Here is a 20,750-nt window from a genome sequence, read left to right as displayed (position 1 = left end):
TCGTGTTGTGGGATATTCCTGCGAGTTTAACCGGCCACACCACGTCTGAGAGTTTGGGGAAAGTGTGGCGGAAATGAGCAGAGGTTGTCTTTCTGGGCTCTCAGTCGACGAAGGACATGAAGCGAAGAGATGTGTGCCGTGTGGATCCCTGTTTGAGTGGAATTAGGGTGCAAGCCAAATCTTGTGGCGTGCCTTTTTATAGAATGGGGATCGCTTTACGAGACGAAACTTTCCCCATTCACTTGGAGTCATCACTTTATTTCCCAGAATTCCGTGGTGGCACCATCCACTGGGGGACTGTCGTGATGCCGAAGTTGGGACAAGGCGTGCGAGGAGAAGGAGCAGCGAATGGGACCCGTCAGGATCCGACAATTATCTGAAAGACTGTTAAATACGACACTCTGGACTTGGGTAAATCCCACCAAAATCGTTTCTCTTTGGCGAAGGGCCTTTTCGCGGTGCTGATTTGGTCCATAGGGCTTGGTGCTGTGGGGGCTCTGCAAAGGCGCCGTGGGCAAGGTCATGAGTTCACCTCTCGCGAGGGTCAAAGAACCGTCATTATTCGCCTCATCGAAGATCGGCCAAAAATCACCCAGCTTGGCTTAGCTTCTGATCAGACGGAGATTTATGGTCAATGCTCCTCGTATTTACGGCATGGGTGATTTGGGGGCGGTGCATCAACCCCGCGTCTGTCACATCCATCGCGGTGGAATGAGTCCAAAGAGCAGTCTGCGAAGCTGAAGTCAATGCACTGGTTGCTCTGTATTCCCGCTTAAGGAAGCCCAGCGAGTACAACTGGGTGTGGTAAACCAAAGGACGTCGCCCTGTTGGGAACACATCCCTGCCTCTTGAGGAGCGGACGAAAGGAGCCTCAACCGTGAGAGAACAAATTAGCGGGGTTTAACCGAGTGACGACATGATTGGGAAGAGCCTCCAAGGCGGAGTTATTTTTGGATCTGTGTGTGGTTGGGCCATCAAATCTCGTATCCGAGCCCACCTTTCAATTCAGCTCAAACTTCGAACAACAAAACGTCCTTCGAATACGAGTGCCTTGACTTCTCTCCGCCTATGACCGTCTGCGGATGGTACTGTGGGAGACTTGCCGTGACAAACCGGAGTCCTTCGAGTTTGGCAGCCAGAAGCTGCCCGCAACTGGCTAAATGTTCGTATCCCACGGAGCTGCCCTTGCATGGTGCGGCAGTTGCTCCAAATTGGAGGATGAGCTTTTTTTAGGAGCAGCAGAAGTTGAGATGGATGGAGGCAGCTGGATGCGAAGATGTGCTGGGCTCCAGGCAATCTCGGTAGATAATCTGGTCGATGGACGATCTGCGAGACGAACCCAGATCGACACTCCAGCTTCATTCCTGACTTCAGCGCTTCGACGATTTCCACGACTTCACAGTTGCAGTAATACATCCCCTCACAATCTTTTACGAAGGGCCTCAAACACGCTGAACACTCTGAATACTCTGAACACCCTGCACCTCACCCGCGCCGTCCAGTCTCGCGATATCCCCTTGTAGATATCGCTCCTGACCACCAAGTTGAACACTTCTCTTAAATCCTCAGACGCCTTTCCTCCCACTATCCCGCAAATCTAACCCCCTCGCATCACCAAGTACCCTGTCCTTTTGCTCTCAGATACCCTATTCTTTTGCTTCCAGTTACCCTGCACAGATTTCTCTTTTATCTTCAAAATGGCCCAAACCACCCCCTGTCGTCTTCCCCAGTTTGCCTCTGCTACCGAGCAATCGCAGAGGCCCATGTCCCTCCGGATCAGCCCCAATACTGGCGACGATGCTCGCCTGTTTTCTGCTTTCCGCGAGAACAAGCTGGGTGCGATCATTCAGGCTACGTGGGGCCTGATCCTCAGGTGTTATATGGACTCTGACGAGGTGTGCTTCGGGTATCGGTATCTTGCAGCTGGCGATGATACTGCCACCAAGGAAGTATCACCCAATGTGATGACCCTGACCACAGTACGACTGGTAATTGGCGATGGAGACTTCGCCAGGACCCTTGTTGAAAAAGCCAAGGGAGCGACGGTTGCTGGCACCCCTGCTGTCGACGAAGGCCGAAATGCCCTCAGTGATAGCCACCAGCTTTATAACACCGTCGTGCTGATCCGGTCAAGCGTGGGCAGCTCACCGGGAGCAACAGTACCATCGCTCCCTTCGGCATTGGCACTAACGATTCCACAAGAAGTGAGTCTTCTTGTGCCTTTTTAGATTGCTTGTTACGCACAGGGCTGACTTCCTGGGTGTAGTGCCTTCTCCGACTCCACGTCAAGGTGCTCCGAGAGAATGTGCGCATTTTTCTCGAATGGCGTAACGATGGAATGTCCATGGAACATGTTAAAGGTATTGCTACTCTCTTCCGAAATTTGCTGACTCGAGTTCTGTCACCGGAGGACACACCCGTGAGGGACTTGAATTTTTTCACAGACGTGGATTTGCAGCGCATCAGCGCCTGGAATGGACCTTCACCACAGGTACATGATCGCTGTATCCATGACATTATCAGGGAGCAGGTTGTTCGTCGGCCGCATGATGAAGCCATCTGTGCTTGGGATGGGAGCCTCTCCTTCAAAGACTTTGACCAGCAGGCGTCAAGGCTCGCCTATCATTTGCAGGCGCAAGGGGTCGGTCCCGAGGTCTTGGTCCCTCTATGCTTCGATAAATCTGTAAGTAGTGACCCGCGCAATAAAATCCTACTCCCGCACTGATGGGCTTCCATTTAGATGTGGTACTTCGTTGCCCTCCTTGCGGTGCTGAAAGCTGGAGGCGCCTTCGTCCCACTCGACCCTAGCCACCCCCCGGCTCGCCTTCAGTCGCTCATCAAAAAAGTAAATGCGAAGCTTGTCCTCTGCTCAGAGTGGCACGCGGACCGTCTGCTTGGCCTTGCAGAGATTGTCATCCCTCTCTCGCAGGCCAGCTTTGAAAAGATCCCCCCTGCCCCGGTTGGCTTCATTTCGTCGGATGAGGTGAACTGCACCAATGCTGCCTATGTTATCTTTACCTCAGGATCGACGGGAGAGCCCAAGGTCAGTTTATTTGCTACGATCACCAAATTTCGTTCGTTGATTGACAGATGATTTAGGGAACCCTCCTTGAGCACCGCGCTTACTGCTCAAGCGCCATGGCCCATGGACCCCGACTTCTGATATTCCCGGAATCTCGAGTTCTGCAATTTGCCGCCCATACGTTCGATGCTAGCTTGGCCGAATCGGTCTCGCCCTTCATGCACGGAGCTTGCGTCTGTGTTCCTAGCGAAGATGACCGGCTGAACGATATAGTCGGCGCAATCAAACGCCTACGCGCAAATTATGCCTCGCTCACGCCTTCCTTTATCGAATTCCTTGACCCCTCAATGGTTCCGGAAATTCAGACATTGATTCTGGCTGGAGAGGCAATGAGCGAAACTCACAGGGCCAAGTGGTCAACCATTAATCTGGTCAACGGATTTGGCCCAACCGAGGCGTCAGTGACAGCTGCTATCAACTCTAATGTCACTGCAACAACCGACTGCAGAGACATTGGCCTTCCTCTCAATACACGCTGCTGGATTGTTAATCCTGATGACCAAAACCAGCTTGTTCCAGTTGGGGCCGTTGGTGAAATGCTGCTTGAGGGACCGACCCTAGCTCGGGGTTACATCAACAATCCGGAGAAAACCGCGGAGGCGTTTATCTACGACCCAGGTTTTGTGCGTCGGGCCTCTATCCCGGCTCAAGGTCGTCGTCGGTTCTATAAAACGGGAGATCTCGTTCGATACAATAGCGACATGGGATCGTTGACTTACATCGGAAGAAAAGACACCCAGGTGAAGCTTCATGGCCAACGAGTTGAACTTGGAGAAATAGAAGGCTGTCTCAATGCGGAAGACCTTGTCAAACACTGTGTTGTCTTCTTGCCAAAGGAGGGATACGCGGCCGGAAAGCTCACGGCGGTTTTGTCGCTTAATCGCACTGACGAAGGCCAGAATGAAACCGTGCCATTAGGCTTTCTGACGTCTGAACTTCACAAGGAGTCTGTGACAGCCCTAAGGGAACGACTTTCTAGGCGGTTGCCCACATATATGGTCCCTGCGGTTTGGGTCTCTGTGGAGGATATGCCCTTCCTTCCTTCGAGGAAGCTGGATCGTAAGGCGATTCTCAGCTGGCTAGCTCGTCTTGACCGAGATCCCTATCGGACAGAGACGACTGCGAAGCCATTCATCCCTCAGGAGCAACCTTCGGATGATGTGGAAAGCCAAATCGTTCAGGTTTGGAGTTGGCTTCTCAATATCCCCACCCAAGAAATCCCACTGGACGAAAGTTTCCTTCGACTTGGTGGCGATTCCATTGCAGCAATGACTTGCATGAACCAGTGCAAAAAGCTTGGCCTTGCAGTGACTGTGCAGGACATCCTTCGGAGCACTTCGGTTCGTGACCTGGCGTCTCACGCTCAGACAACCTCGACCTCGCCTTCAGCGAGCCATGAAGAGAAGATTGACGAGCCATTCGACCTCTCGCCTATTCAGGCCCTTCATTTCAAGGTCCGTCAAGAAGGCCAGGGGTACTTCAACCAGAGTATCATGACGAGGCTTAACCGCCATGTTGCAGCGTCAACCCTGCGTCAAGCAGTCGAATCCCTGGTACGCAAGCATTCCATGCTGAGGGCGCGCTTCGACAAGCCTGGCCATGATGGCGCGATCCGACAGCGCATCACGAACGAGGTTGCAACTTCGTACCGCTGGGCCCACCATGAAGTTGGCTCTGAGAGCGAAATCGACAATTTTGTGGCCACTAGCCAGTCGTCTTTGTCCTGCTTTACAGGGCCCATTCTTGCGGTCGATCTTCTTGATGTTGCCGGCGACAAGCAAGTACTCTCCATGGTCGCTCACCACCTAGTTGTGGACATTGTGTCCTGGCGTGTGATCCTGGAAGATCTCGAGGAAATTCTTGCCAGTCCCTCTGGCTCGTCAAACCCTGCGACATCTCTGCCTTTCCAGACTTGGCTTAAGTTGCAAGCTGGGCATAGTCGGTTGCTCGAACAGGAACAACCTGAGCTTGAGAGCCTCCCGGCCCCCGACTTTGCCTTCTGGGGTCTCGAGAAGCAGAATATTATCTACGGCGATGTAAACTGTGCCTCGTTCTCCTTGGACGAGCGGGAAACATCGCTGCTAATGGCTGAGTGCCACAACAGTCTGCGAACCGAACCGGTCGACCTCCTCCTTGCAGCAATGCTTTTCAGCTTCAGCCAAACCTTCAGTGATCGTTCTCTACCTGTTATTTACAACGAGGGCCACGGCCGCGAACCGTGGGATGCCTCCATTGACATCTCCCGGACTGTCGGCTGGTTCACAACTCTCTATCCCATCCTCATCGACCAGGCTAAAGATGCTGTCGACGCAGTGATAAGGGTAAAGGACCGCCGCCGGAAAGTCTCTGACAATGGCCGCTCCTCATTTGCTCGCCGGGCGCTTCCTCAAATGGGGGCTAGCTGCGCCCACGACTGCCCGATGGAGGTCAACCTCAATTATCTTGGCCAGCAGAGGGATCTCCAGCGCGCGGATGGACTCTTCCAGCTAGCTGAACAGATGGCTGGTGAAACGCGCGAAGGAGGCGGCTCCGCTGACTTTGGTCGCGAAACTCCTCGCTTCTCGCTCTTTGAAGTCTCGGCGGCTGTCGTGGGAGGCCATCTGCGATTCGTCTTCTCCTTCAGCGCATCTATGAGGCACCAGGGACGCGTGCAGCAATGGGTTCAGTCTTGCAAGCGCACTTTGCAGTCTCTTGCAGACCAGCTGCCCAACTTGCAACCTCGACAAACCCTGAGCGACGTTCCGTTGATGGCATTGACCTACCAGGAACTGTCCTTGTTGGAGACGCAGAAACTACCCCGATACGGGGTCCGTTCCCTCGACCAGGTGGAAGATATTTACCCCTGCTCCAAGATGCAGCAGGGTGTACTTCTTAGCCAAGCGCGGGACCCGTTGTTGTACGCTGTGTCCGGTACGTGGGAGGTCGAACCGGCCCCTGGGGCGCCAAAGCCCGATATTCAAAAACTGGTCGATGCGTGGAACAAGGTCGTGGATCACCATGCGATGCTCCGAACTGTATTTGCTACTGGACTGAGCCGCCGACATCCCTTCAGCCATATCGTGTTGAAAAACTACACCTCCACCCCAGTTCTTTTGCAATGTCCTCGTGATGAGGATATTCTGGCCACGCTGGAGAGCCAGCCGCGGGCAGACTACCGCGCAATCCGCCCACCTCATCGTATCACCTTCTGCCAGAGCGCTTCCGGGAAGGTTGTCTGCAAACTTGAGCTTAGCCACGCGGCTATGGACGGTTCATCTATCTCCCTGCTCCTCCGCGATCTCCAGAGCGCCTATGCGGGGACCCTCAATTCGGCAAGGAGGCCGTTATTCAAAGAGTATATTGACTACTTGCAACGCCGGCCAGCCAGCAAAGGTGTTGAGCATTGGTGTAAATATCTTGCCGACTTGCAACCCTGTCGCCTCGCATCGGATGTGAGCAGCCTGCCCGGCCGGAAGAGTCTTCGATCCATCCGACTAGCCTTCGAGAAATTCTCCAAGCTGCAGTCCTTTTGCGCAAACAACAATATTACAGTGGCTAATGCATTCAATGGTGCCTGGGCCCTGACTCTCGCTCATCTGTGCCAGTCGGACGAGGTGTGTTTCAGCTACACAGCGTCGTTGAGAGATGCTCCGGTGCCGGGGATCGATTCTGTTATTGGTCCAGCCATGAATTTGCTCGTATGCCGTCTTCACACGCGCTCGCGGAATGTGGTGGACATCGTGCGCCAAATTCAGGATGACTATATGGAGAATTACTCCTACAGAGACGTTTCCTTGATCGACATTCAACATGCGATGAAGATGTCTCGAACGTCTCTGTTCAACACAGGCGTATCCTATCGCAAGCTTCCTGCTGAAGATGTGACCTCTCCGTCCATCAGGTTCAAGGGGGTGGGACTCATCCATGATCCCGCTGAGATTTCCGTCTATGTCAACATTGAAGCCACTGACTCCGATGCGCAACTCGAGTTGAACTATTGGGACAACTGGCTGTCAGGTGCACAAGCACAGAAGGTTGCCGATGTTTTCCTGCAGTCACTGGCAGATATTGCCAGTGCTCCAATCTCAGAATCCAGCGACCCTACTGCATTCGGCTCTCAGGATATTCAGCAGATACGCCAGTGGAACAGCTCCGATGCCCAACCGCCTAGCGGGTGCATTCACGCTGAAATCGAAGCCCTGACAGCACAAACGCCACACAACGTCGCCATTGCAACCGAGTCCCAGGAGTTGACCTATGCTCGACTCAGCGATCTTTCTTCAGGCCTGGCAAACTATCTCACCAATCTAGGCGTTTTACCGGGTACTACGGTCCCGATCGCCTTTGAACAGCACGAGTCTGTATGGGCTATCATCTCGATCATTGCCATCTGGAAAGCCGGTGGCAGTTGCATTCCTCTTGCGACTGGCACTGTCGATCAAGCCCTTGAAACTTGGATGATGGAAGCCGATCTCCAGGTGGCTGTGGCATCCCCGAGTCAGACTTTGTTCCTCGAAGAGGTGGCTCCGTACGTGATACCGGTTACAGATGATTTGCTGAACAGCTTGGAAACCGACGACTTAGAGCTGCACCAACCCCAACTTACCGACTCTGCCTATACAGTATTCCCGGCGGACTCGTCAGTGGGCCTGGTTCTCGATCACAACGCCATCGCTTCCAGCTGTCTGTCGTTTGCGGACTTCGTCTCTCTCGACATGACCACACGAATGCTCCAATGCGCAAACTTCTCAAGCTATGAGTTTCTGCTCGAGGTTTTTAGCACGCTGAACTCGGGTGGTTGCGTCTGCATCCCCAACAACAGCAACGCAGACAACCTGTCAAACGCAGTATCTAGCCTTGAGGCTACCACTATTCAGATGAGTCACTCTCTGGTCACTTCTGTCAACTTGGCAGATGCCCGTAGCTTGCGGCAAGTGATTCTTACTGGGAACACACTTCCACTGCGCGCTACACAAATTAGCATCCCACACGCGCAAGTATATGCCTTTTACGGTTCTGCCGAATGTTCACCCGCATGTCTTCGTTGGTCTGAGTCCGATCACACCTTGACCGAGAAGACACCTGGCGCCAAAACATGGGTTGTTGACCCGTCGGATCACAATACCCTTCTACCAGTAGGCGGGACGGGCGAGCTTGTTATTGAGAGCCCGGGACTGGCCCGTGGTTACCTCCTCAACACTGCAGCCGGTGCGTTCGTCGAAAATCCTTCCTGGTTGTCCCTTGTGGATACCAGCGAAGAGAAAACCGTGCGGCGGATGTTCAAGACAGGCGTTCTTGTTCAGTATGGTCAGGGTGGCTCGCTGGTCTACCGTGGCCGTGATGGTCGCCTGATTCGCACAGAACTAGTCCGGAAGGTCGAAGATCGCGTATCGACTGCCGTTGTAACTGATAGCGACTACTGGAAGGGCTATTTGGCGGAGGTTGAGCCATGCCTCTTCCCGTCCTTCGGCGCCGAGTCAGGCGAGGATGAGATGACGAGTCTTGCTCGTCTAGTCATTGAGGACGTCGACGACTTGCGGGGAGTCTGCGAACAACAAGACATTTCTCCAGCAGCCATCTTCCAGCTCACTTGGGGTGTCATTCTTCGATGCTATACTGGTCTTCTCGACGTTTGCTACGGGTTCTCTGAGTCTGATCAGAGTGGTCTCCTTCCCTTCTGTCTCTCTCTGAAGGATGATCGCCAAATCAATGCAGTTGTCAGAGAGATAGAAGCCAGTATGAAGCATGGAGCGGCTCATCGATTGCCTCTGACTGAAGTGCTTGCAACATATTCAAAGCCCGAGTCTGGGCTCTTTAATACTGTCTTCTATCTGAACGAACGCCGGGGATCCGTGGCTAAGAGAAGCTCCCACATGAGGGGAATTGGCAAGGATTCATACGCTGTTACCGTGCGAGCGGAAATGTCCAAGAACACTTGCGTGGTTGAGTTCCTCTTTCTTCGCGATTCACTCCCCGAGACCTACGCAGACGGCATCACCGTATGCTTTGAACACGTCCTCGGTCAAGTCAAGGCTGCTGTGTCTAACCGAAGTACTATTGGGGATATTGATTTCCTCGACGAGTTTACCGGCGCTTTGCTCGGCGACTGGAACAGCAGCCTCCCTGAACGCCGTGAGCGCTGTGTCCACGAACTTATCGAGGAGCAGGCTCGGCGTCTGCCCGCATCCTCCGAGGCCGTCTGTGGGTGGGATGGCAATTTCACCTATTCGCAACTTGAGATATTGGCTACCCGCCTTGCGCAGCACCTCCAAAGGTTGGGCGTCGGCCCTGAAACTTTCGTTGCACTTTGTTTCAACAAGTCTTCCTGGGCTATTGTCGCACAGCTTGCTGTGCTCAAAGCGGGAGGAGCGTTTGCGTCCTTGGATCCAGCTCATCCGGAGGGCAGGCTGCGGAGTCTGGTTGCCGATTTGGGTGCCAAGGTTGTTCTGACTTCGAGTGCCTGCATCGACAAGGCCTCCAACCTGGGGGCGCAGCCGTTTGTGGTCAGCCAGTCCAGCATTGAGCAACTGCCTCTGTCTCCACGCCATACGAGTAGTCGGAAGGCTACCCCATCGAACGCAGCCTATGCAATCTTCACTTCGGGCACCACGGGTATGCCAAAGGCGACTGTCCTACAACATACGGCTCTGAGCACCACCTCGATCCAACTCGCCAAATATCTCGGCCTTGACTCCACTACACGGACCCTCCAGTTCTCTAGCTACACATTTGATGTTAGCGTTCTCGACATCCACGGGACACTGATCAATGGCGGCTGTGTTTGTGTCCCCAGCGACAGTGAGCGTGTCAACGACTTGGCCGGTGCTATTCGCAGAATGGGTGTCACTCACTGGAACAGCACACCGGGAATCGCAAATACTACGGATCCCAAGACCATCCCGTCTCTAGCTACCATTGTTACTGGTGGTGAGAAGATGTCTCCCGGGCATATCGAGCGTTGGAGCGACCGATGTGTGATAAACGCTTACGGCCCGTCGGAAACGAGCATTATTGCCACCGTCAGCATTAAGGTGGACAGGCAAGGGAACTTCTCCAAGGAGAACCGCGGGTCTATTGGGAAGCCGACCTGTGGCCGAGCCTGGGTGGTCGATCCTCACAACCCTCAACGTCTCCTGCCAGTAGGAGCTGTTGGCGAGCTCGTCCTCGAAGGCTGCAATGTGGCAAGAGGGTACTTGAACAACGAAGAAAAGACAGCAAAGGTGTTTATTGAGCATCCAAAATGGTCTAGCCACGAGTCGCTCAAAGAAACACTCTCTGTCCAGGAGCGCATGTACCGCACCGGTGATCTTGTCCGGTACAACCCAGAGGGAACGTTGACCTTCATCTCCCGCATGGATACTCAAATTAAGCTCAATGGCCAGCGTATCGAGCTGGAGGAGATTGAGATTCAGTGCCTTCAAGCCCTGCCGGAAGACAGTCATGTCGTCGTGGAAATTGTCGCGCCGAAAGGTAAGACAGTTCGGAGTCTCGCTGTCTTCTTCTGCATTCCTGAGTATGCCTCCGAAAGCGCGAGCCGCGATTTGCTCTTGGATGCAACTCCGTCTCGAAGCCGCATGGCTGCGCATATTTGGAAGTCTATTCAGGATAATCTGCCGCAGTACATGGTTCCCAACCTGATATTCCCCGTTCAACAATTACCCTGCAACACTTCTGCGAAGATCGACCGCCGGCGACTGCGCGCAATGGCAGAGGGGCTTCCCAACGATCAACTCAGGCCGTATACTGCTACGGTTTTCAACACTGTTGTCGCACAGAAAGAATCGGAGACGCCTCAGATCACCAGCCGCAGCGAGACCCCGATTTCAACACCTGTCATGAGTCCCCCATTAAGCTCGAGTTCGATATCTGGGGTTGAAGGGGAGCCAGCTCCTATGGGCAAGGCAACGGTTGAATCCAAGCTGCGCCAGCTGTGGGGCGAGGTTTTGGGAGTTGAACCGAGCTCCGTTAATGCGGACGACAGCTTCTTCGGCCTAGGCGGCGACTCTTTCACAGCCATGAGCCTGGTTAGCGCAGCTCAAGCTGACGGACTAACCCTCTCTGTTGCTGAGATCTTCCAACATTCCGCGCTATCAGATATGGTGAAATGTTGCCAGGCCACCGACGTACCCACTGAAGAATCCCCGTCTCTTCCTCCGTTCAGCCTGTTGGCCAAAGGCACTGACCTCGATGAACTTCTAGACGAGGTCGCGAATACGTGCGAAGTCTCGAAGAGCTCAATCTGTGACGCTTATCCTTGCAGCGCGCTGCAAGAGGGACTGATAACTGCGTCGATCCAGCAGCCAGGTGCCTATGTCGCGACTCCCGTCTTCAGGCTTTCGCAAAACATCGACATTCAAGCTTTCAAGGCAGCTTGGCAGAGAACCGTCGACGAGATTGACATTCTGCGAAGCCGAATTCTTCACACGGCAACGGCCAACTTTGTGCAAGTCGTCTTGCGGCCTTCGCCCATCAACTGGGAACAGAATGCCAGTCAAGTTGCGACTCGGGTGGGAGGTCCACTGACTGGATACAGCATCACTGAGACTGGCTATTCGCGTTCTTTCACCTGGTCGATTCACCACTCGCTTTACGATGGCTGGAGCGTGCCGCTCGTCTTTCAAAAGGTGGAGGAAAACTATGAACTCTGCCGCAACGGTTCGGTTTCCTCATCGTCCGGTTCGACAGTCCCATATAGTCTGTTTATCGATCATCTTCAGAAGCGTGATCTTGCGGCTTCTGACGACTTCTGGAAAATATATCTTGCAAACATGTCCTCGCCCGCCTTCCCTGCCAACAAAAACAGTCTGCCTCCGAATATCAATGCATCAAGCCGACAAAACTATACCATTAATGTCTCTCCCGTGAGAAAGGATGTCACGCTTCCGGCTTTCATCCGCGCGGCCTGGGCGATGATCCTTTCGCTGCACACAGAGTCCGGAGATGTGTGCTTCGGGGAGACACTAATGGGACGCAACATCAACCTCCCTGGTGCTACAAAGATCACAGGGCCACTGTTGACGACAGTTCCCACTCGCGTTGCTGTCGATTCAAGCATGAAGATCACTGACTATCTGGAACGCGTCCATCAGGCTGCTGCGAGCATGATTCCCCACCAGCACGCTGGTCTCCAGCAGATACGGAAACTTAGCGAGGATACCGCCGTGGCTTGCGATTTCCAAAATCTCCTCGTCATCCAAAGCGCGGAGCGGGAGATGAACCCCGGTGTCTGGGCGCCTGAGAGCACTGAGACCAATCATGAATTTTTCACCTATCCGCTAACGGTTGAATGCCGTCTCGCCAATGCAGTTGAAGTCACCGCCTACTTTGACGACCGGGTGATCTCCTCCTGGCGTGTTCAGAGGCTCCTTGGCCAGTTCGGTGTGGTGCTGGAGCAGCTGGCAACAACGACACAATCCGACGATCGTTGCCTCTCCGACGTTGACATGGTCTCTGCGGACGATCAACGGGATCTGGCAAGATGGAACCGAGGGCCTGCGCCATGTGTGGACCGAACTATTCATGACCTTATCAATGATCAACGATTGCTGCGGCCCGAAGCACCTGCTGTAGCATCCTGGGATGGGAACCTTTCATATCAGGATCTCTTTGATACGGCGTCCGCATTTGCTAGCCACCTATCCTCACTCGGAGTCGGTCCTGAAGTCCTTGTTCCAATGTGCATGGATAAATCCGTTTGGATGATTGTCACTATCATGAGTATTCTTATTGCTGGCGGCGCGTTCGTGCCTTTGGATCCGGCTCACCCAACCTCCAGACACGAGGAGATCCTCGAGGAGACTGGGGCCAAGATTGTTCTATGCACGCCTAAATACTCTAGCCGCTACATCGGCAAAGTGCCGACAGTACTTGGTGTTGACCAGCAGACAGCCCGCCAGCACCAGGGCAGACGTGGTTCCCTTCGAAAATCCGCGACGAGTGCTAATGTGGCGTATTCTATCTTCACTTCTGGAAGCACTGGTCGCCCCAAGGGTATCATCATCGAACACCGAGCGTTTGCCAGCAGCACAATGGCCTATGGCCCTATTATCCACTTGAAACCTGGCGTCCGTGTCTTCCAATTCGCCTCCCTCACCTTTGATGCTGCCGTCATGGAGATCCTGGGAACCTTGATCTATGGTGGATGTGTATGCATCCCAGATGACGAGGAGCGTCTCAATGACGTTGCTGGAGCCATCAGAAGGTTGGATGCCTCCTGGCTCTTCTGCACTCCGTCCCTCGCCAGTATCATGGAGCCCTCATCAGTACCCTCACTCAAAGTCATTACTTGTGGTGGTGAGATGATGTCGCACGAAGCTATGACAAAATGGTCCGACAAGGTTCACTTCATCAACGCCTATGGCCCGACCGAGACCTCAGTGTATGCCACCTTCAACAGCGAAATTGGCAAGAACCGGAACCCTGCCAATATTGGAAAGACCATCCCTTCCACTCTAGCCTGGATCGTGGACCCCGACAATTACGATCGCCTTTATCCCGTAGGCGTCGTGGGTGAACTCGCGCTAGAGGGCCCGGTCCTCGCGAGGGAGTATTTAAAGAACCCCGAGAAAACCAAGAACGCATTCATCAGCAACCCCAAGTGGGCGCGTCCTACTCGTCCAGGTGAGCCTGATCGACGCATCTATTTGACGGGTGATCTGGCTCGTTTCGCAGCCGACGGATCTTTGGAATATGTCGGCCGCAAGGATCACCAAGTCAAGCTTCACGGACAGCGTATGGAACTCGGCGAGATCGAATACCGACTCCATGAACACCAGCATGTCCGGCACGTCGTGGTCATTCTTCCCAAGACTGGACGCCTGCAGAAACGTCTCGTCTCAATCCTCTCGCTCAACAGCCTGTCAACCGAGACTAGCCTTATTACCTCAGGTAACTGCAGCCTCGTTGATGAGGAGGATATGCAACGACAAGGCATGGCTGAGCTATTGGACGTACAGTCGAGTCTCGAAAGTCAACTGCCGCCCTATATGGTACCTCAAACCTGGGCGGTCATTAAGACACTCCCTATGCTGGTTTCGGGTAAGATTGATAGGAAGAAGATTACTGCGTGGGTTGAGGGAGTTGACGATGCAACGTACAATCGCATCATGGGTGACTATGATAAGATCAAGCGTGGCGAGATTGCCGCGCCGAAGGCGATACCGGAGCCAAAGAAAGATGACACGGAGTCCGTCCTTCGCGGCGTTATTTCTCGCGTTCTGAATATCCCGGCCGATAAGGTAGACATGAGCCGGTCTTTTACCAGTCTAGGTGAGTTGCTCGTGATGCTGGGCTTGCACCGTGTGGAAGTTAATCGTATTATAGGTGGTGACAGCATTACTGGAATGGCGATCGTTTCTCATGCTCGCAAGCAGGGAATTACACTCTCGCTTCATAAGATCCTGCAAGCAGCGTCTATCAAAGAGCTGGCCAAGGAGGCTGGGACGGGAGTCACGAAAGTCTCCCAGACCGAGAATTCCAACGCCTGGTTTGACCTCTCGGCCATTCAAAAGTTCTACTTCAAGTACGCAACACAGTTCAAGGGATCAGCTCGCTTCAATCAGAGTATCAGCCTGCGATTGCCTCACTACGTGGAGCCCTCCGTTATTGAAAATGGCCTTAAGGCTGTTGCCAGCAAGCACGCGATGCTCAGGGCTCGGTTCCGGCAATCAAATGGGAAATGGGAACAGATGATCATGGCAGTAAGTATCCGAGGGCAAAAACGCTTGTAAAGGCTAACGGAATCCCCAGCCTGGAACGCAGACCTACCGATTCCAAGTTACCACGCTCCAGGAACAGAACGACCTGAACCGTATGGTGGCCGTCACCCAGAACACGATCGACATTCAAGATGGCCCTGCCTTTGCTGCCAATCTCTTCGAAGTCCCCGGCGTTGATCAAATCCTGTTCTTGGTTGCGAGCCATCTCTGCATTGACATGGTCTCGTGGCGACTTATCCTCCAAGACCTTGAGGAGTTTGTGAAGACAGGCTCTTTGGCAACTGAACGGCCATTGCCATTCCAGAGCTGGTGCGCCATGCAAATCGAACACTGCAAGGCCGGCGACTACCAGAGTCACCTGCCATTCAACGTCGTCCCTTCTAACCCTGCATACTGGGGCATGAAGAACGTACCAAATGAGTATGGCGACATTCGGATCAAGAAGTTCTCTTTTAGCACAAAGGAAACATCTCTAGCTCTGGATAAATGCCACGCACGCCTCCGGACTGAGCCTTTGGACCTGTTCCTGGCCGTCGTCCTCCACTCATTCCGACGAACTTTCACCGATAGGCAGCTTCCAACGGTATATAACGAGACTCATGGCCGCCAGGCTTGGGACTCGAGTATGGACCTGTCTGGAACAGTTGGATGGTTTACCTCCATCTGCCCTCTCCACGTGCAACCGGGCTCTGGTATGTATCTGGTTGGTTTACTACGCAAGACACGCCTGGCTAATCACATAATACAGACGACATTCTTGAGACCTTGCGAATGGTCAAAGATGCACGGCGTAAGACTGTCAATAATGGCACCTCTTTCTTCGCTCAGCAAATACTTCACCCCGAAAACCAGCACGGGTCGCCTTCCATGGCCCTTCCCGTGGAGATTGTCTTCAATTATCTCGGCAAGCTGCAGCAGCTTGAAAGAGAGGATTCGACCTTCCAGCACTATGGCAACGCATACGATGAAAATGACTTCATGGTGGCGGGAGATATGGGACCAAAAACTCCACGCTTTGCATTGTTTGAGATCTCTGCGATCGTGATCCAGAACCAGCTGCAGTTCTCGTTCACTTTCAACAAAAACATGCGGCATCAGGCCCAGATCAGCAGCTGGATCTCGGAATGCGAAATGACCCTGTATGAAGCACTCGACATCTTGCAGCAGCGGTCTCAGCTTGAAGTGATGCCTTCCGACTATCCCTTGCTGTCGATCTCTCAAAGCAACTTGGAGACTCTGTTCAACAGCACTCTCCCCAAACTCGGCGTTCACAGTCGGGATGAGGTTGAGGACATTTACCCTTGCTCTCCTATGCAGGAAGGGATCATGTTCAGCCAACTTCGGGACCCGTCGGCTTACATGCTCCATACCATCTTTAACGTGAGGGATAACCGGGATAACCGGCCCATCAATGTCCCTCGTCTTCGAAAGGCCTGGCAAATGGTGGTGAATCGTCACTCGATTCTTCGAACCATCTTCATCGACAGTAATTCGAAGAATGGATCGTTTGACCAAGTGATCTTGAAACATCTCCATGCCGATTTGGTCGAACTCGAGTGCGACGACTCCAATGCACTTGAGCAGCTCAACAAAGTTACTCTGGAAGAGACAAACCGCAAGCGATCGTCCAAGCAGCTTTATCAGCTCACTGTCTGCAAGCTCTCCAACGGGACCGCCGTCATGAAGATGGAAATGAACCACGCGATTGTCGACGGTGCATCGGTTGGCATTCTCCTCAGGGATTTCTCCCTGGCATACGAACGCCAGCTTCCAACAGAGCCAGGCCCACTATACCGCAATTACATCGCGCATATGCGTGCACACCCCATGAAGGAGGGCATTGCATTCTGGACTGAATATCTTCGTGGCACCAGGCCTTGCCACCTCCCAGCGTCTGGCTATGGAGCCCGAGAGCTCAAGTCAGTCAAGATGGATTTCCACCGGTTCGCTGAACTGCGTCAACTAGGTCAAAAACAATCAGTCACCGTTGCCAATCTAGTGCTTGCCGCCTGGGCTCTCGTCCTACGCGAATTTACCGGGAGCCAGGATGTCTGTTTCGGCTATCTTTCGGCAGGCCGCGATGTTCCTGTCGCCGGAATCCAAGACGCGATTGGTATCTTCATCAACATGTTGTGTTGCCGTGTTCAGTTCTCAAACAACCAATCCTTTGCCGATATATACAAGTCCGTCCAAGACGACTTTTTCCGCAGTATCCCCTATCAAACTTGCTCTCTAGCGACAGTTCAGAACGAGCTTGGCCTCGGAAGCCAGATGCTGTTCAATTCGGCCCTTTCAATTCAGAATAAGGTGCCGTCGGCCGGTTCAAAGGGCGACGCATTGTCATTCGACATTCAGAAAGCATATGACCCAAGTGAGGTACGTTTTCCCGGTATTAACGTTTCAAGTTCGAGTCCTGACGATTGCTATCAGTTCCCGGTCACAGTGAACGTGGTGACGGCGCAAGGAGGCGAAGGTATCCTCCTTCGATACTGGTCCGATGTCATTTCAACCGATCAGGCGAACCGCTTGGTCGCAGGTATTGCCAAAGTCTTCATCTCATTCATTGAAGGGTCTTCCAGCACAATATCCACGCTACAGCAGTTCAACCCCAGTGTCCCACTGGAACAGCAGGACGACCAACTTCGATCTCGGATTAGCCTCCGACGGCGCAGCAGTGTGAGGTCTCGGAGCTCAAGGTTGTCCATCAATGACCCTCTCATTCAACAACAAATCGATCAACGGGTCAATGAGATCCTGAGCCAAGTCCTCAAAAAGGATGAATTGGCCACTATTCGGGCTACCGAGGGACTCTCTGTTCCCAATGACGACGCGAAGAGTTTCGTCAGCGGCAAGGAGACACTGGAGCCGCCAATTTCTCCGATCTCCCGAATGACATCAATTCGTCGTCGCTTTTCAACCATGTCTCGCGCGAGCCGCCGCCGCATGTCGATGGACTTGGAGAGGAAGCTCCTCCTGCTTTGGTCCGTTGCTTTAGACGTACCAGCCGATATGGTCGACCGGCAGGATAGCTTCTTCCGTGTCGGTGGAGACAGCATCAAAGCAATGAAGATGGCCAGTGCTGCCAGAGAGGAAGGGCTTGTCCTTACTGTCGCTGATGTATTCCGCAACCCTGTCTTCGATGACATGTTGGCTGTCATCTGTTCCACGAACATCGTGCACACCGCTCCAGCAGCTCCCAAAGAGCCGATTGAAGAGGAAGACGATATTCAAGCTCAACAGGTGGACGAAACCGTGGAGGAAATCATCCCATCAGGCACCGTTTCCCGCCAATCTCTCATCCTTGTCAAAAACTCGGAAGTGGAATCCGACGTACTGCAGGCGGATATCTGCCCGAAGATTGGATTCTTCAAAGGAGGCATTTCCGACGTCCTCCCCGTGACGGACTTCCAGGCCCTGTCTCTGACGGCGCAGCTCTTCGAATCCAGGTGGATGCTGAACTACTTTTACCTTGACGGTGAGGGTCAGTTTGATCTCAAGCGACTCCGTGAAAGCTGTGCCCGTGTTATGGACGCGTTTGATATTCTGCGAACAGTCTTTGTATGCTCGGGCGACCACTTCTACCAAGTCATCCTCAAGAAAGCCCGACCAGCTATCGTGATCTATGAGACCCATACCGACCTTGACACTTTCACTGCCAGCCTGCAACAGCGCGATCGTGATCAAGGCCTTCGGCAAGGCGAGCAGTTTGTTCAGTTCGTCGTTGCAAAGCGCAAAGGCACCAACCAGCAGCGCCTCCTCATTCGCCTCTCGCACGCCCAGTATGACGGGATGTGTATTTCCAAGATCCTCGACGCCATCAAGCAAGGATACGAGGGGGGTACTCTACCTCCCACCATGTCCTACGCCAATTACATGCGGCTCCTTCCCAGCTCTATCACCCCCGACCATTACGAGTACTGGACGAAGCTCCTGAAGGGATCTCGAATGACAGATGTTGTCTGCAGAGATTATCCCAACACCTACCAGACCATGGGCGCTTATGCAGAAGTGAAGACCACAATCAACATCTCGCAGAACTCAACGATTGGAAACATCACAGTTGGAACCCTCGTTCAAGCCGCTTGGGCTCTGGCTCTGGCCAAGCTCGCTGCTGATGACGACGTCGTCTTCGGTCTGACCGTCAACGGACGGAACGCATCAATTCCTGGAGTCCAGGATACTGTGGGTCCGTGTCTGAACATGATCCCTGTACGAGTTACCATCCGCGACAAGTGGACCGGTCTCGATCTCATCCGCTACCTGCAAGACCAACTCGTCGCGTCTATGCCATATGAGTCTCTTGGATTCCGTGAGATTATCCAGCGATGCACGGACTGGCCCTGCAGCACTTACTTCTCGACCGCCGTTCTGCACCAGAACGTGGATTATGAGGGCCAAATAGACCTCGATAATCACCAGTACCGCGTCGGGGGAGCCGGAGTCATCGACAACCTGGCAGACTTCACCATTGTCTCAAGGTCCGTTGGCTCGAACCAAGTTAGCCTCTCACTCGGCTACTCAGGAAGGGGTCCGATCACCGAAGCACTGGCATCCAGGGTCCTGCAATTGGTGTGTGATACAATCATCACCCTCACGTCGAACCCCATGGCGCCGCTCCCCTCGCCAAACACCCTCCGCTCTCTCCCTCCACAAACGATCCCGGATCTGCCTCGTGTCTCAGACCAGGAACTCTTGACCTCCCAGCTCAAGAGCCAAAACATTTCCGACATCCTGGTGCACTCGGCCATTCTCAGCCGAACCTGGCAACAAGTCCTCCCAAGCATGTACTCCAACCAAAAGACGTTCCAACTTGACACATCCTTCTACGATCTAGGCGGCGATCTCTTCGCCCTCGGCCAAGCCACATGGCTTCTTCAACAAGAGGGCTACCAAATCCGGATCGAGGATCTCTTGGATCGCCCTACCTTCTTGGGGCACATGGCAGTGCTAGCGCGGGATACTTTGGGTGAGAGCATCCAGGATGATGCAGGAAACGCACCCCAAGAAGAGGGCTTGGCGCCAGTGGGGAAGTCGGAGAAGAAGGTGCGGTGGAAGAAGGCCTTTGGATTAATGGGCAAATTCTCGAAGAGGGATTCTGTCTCCTCTTGAAAAGCATAAATTGCTTCCATATTTTCTTGTTTTGTTGATTATTCTACCATCTCGTTTATTGTCGAATCGTGTTCCTTGGGTCGGAGTTGTTGGTATAAATTCCTCTGTCTGAACGCAAACGAGTGCTGAAATCACTGAGTTAGTTTCTATGTGTTAAGAAGTTTCTTAGCAGTGCAATATTATTATGTATAAGGATAAACAAAGTGAAATCAATTCCAAATATCTTTCAGGAGTGCAGAGTAGAAAAGGCCGAGGCAGGGTACAAGGTACCCTGGTTTTCAGGAGGCCGGATGCGAGGCGGGGTTCCTGGCCATGCAACAGGTCCTCCCTCCTTCCTGATGGACCATGAAAACCCAAAAGCTCACCGCTCGTTGCCTAGTCTATATACTGAAAAAAATATCCTTAACGTGGTGAAGCACCGTATGTAAACCAGCCCTAGCTTCATCCTCCCGAGATGAGGTTGAACTAAGGCAAAAGTACCAGGATGATGATTCTGTCTTGCAACGTGGAAATCATTCAACGTTATCGGGCCATATGTTCTTGAGAGATAGGCGTCAAGGTTTCCAAAACTGCTGTATGCTTATGACCTTGGGAGTCTCTGCTGGATATCATCTGTGAGGGTGGTGATGGTAGGGTGTTGGGGGCGAAGCCGAATCCAAGGTTCTCTAGCTACTGACTCAAAATTCTCGTTGATAATCGTGCTTTCATCTCGCCTGTGGCAAAACGGTCAAGATGCTGTGGTCTAGCCGGAGCTGTCGGCGCCTGCCCGAGCATTCACCAGGCCTGGTCTGCTCAGAAACATCGAGTGTCCGCTCGTAGTGCCCATCCACGAGCCTCCACTAGTGCGTACTATCCCGGTTCGG

At 53.2% G+C, this 20,750-nt stretch overlaps 1 protein-coding gene across 1 annotated transcript; it reads left to right on the top strand.

Moving 5' to 3' along the window:
- Positions 1-1,557: 1,557 nt before the first annotated feature.
- Positions 1,558-20,472, top strand: nrps1 (nonribosomal peptide synthase Pes1). Its single transcript, XM_071025037.1, has 8 exons — positions 1,558-2,204; positions 2,267-2,683; positions 2,741-3,043; positions 3,100-14,329; positions 14,384-14,760; positions 14,810-15,470; positions 15,527-17,154; positions 17,209-20,472. The coding sequence occupies exons 1-8, from the start codon at positions 1,698-1,700 to the stop codon at positions 19,885-19,887; spliced, it is 17,802 nt and encodes a 5,933-aa protein (XP_070890682.1). The 5' UTR covers positions 1,558-1,697; the 3' UTR covers positions 19,888-20,472.
- Positions 20,473-20,750: the final 278 nt, after the last annotated feature.

The sequence above is a fragment of the Aspergillus lucknowensis genome (genome assembly GCF_044049455.1).
Source record: "Aspergillus lucknowensis strain CBS 449.75 chromosome Unknown BJX67scaffold_3, whole genome shotgun sequence".
NCBI classification, from domain to species: Eukaryota; Fungi; Ascomycota; class Eurotiomycetes; order Eurotiales; family Aspergillaceae; genus Aspergillus; species Aspergillus lucknowensis.
This window is presented reverse-complemented; position numbering and strand designations above follow the sequence as displayed.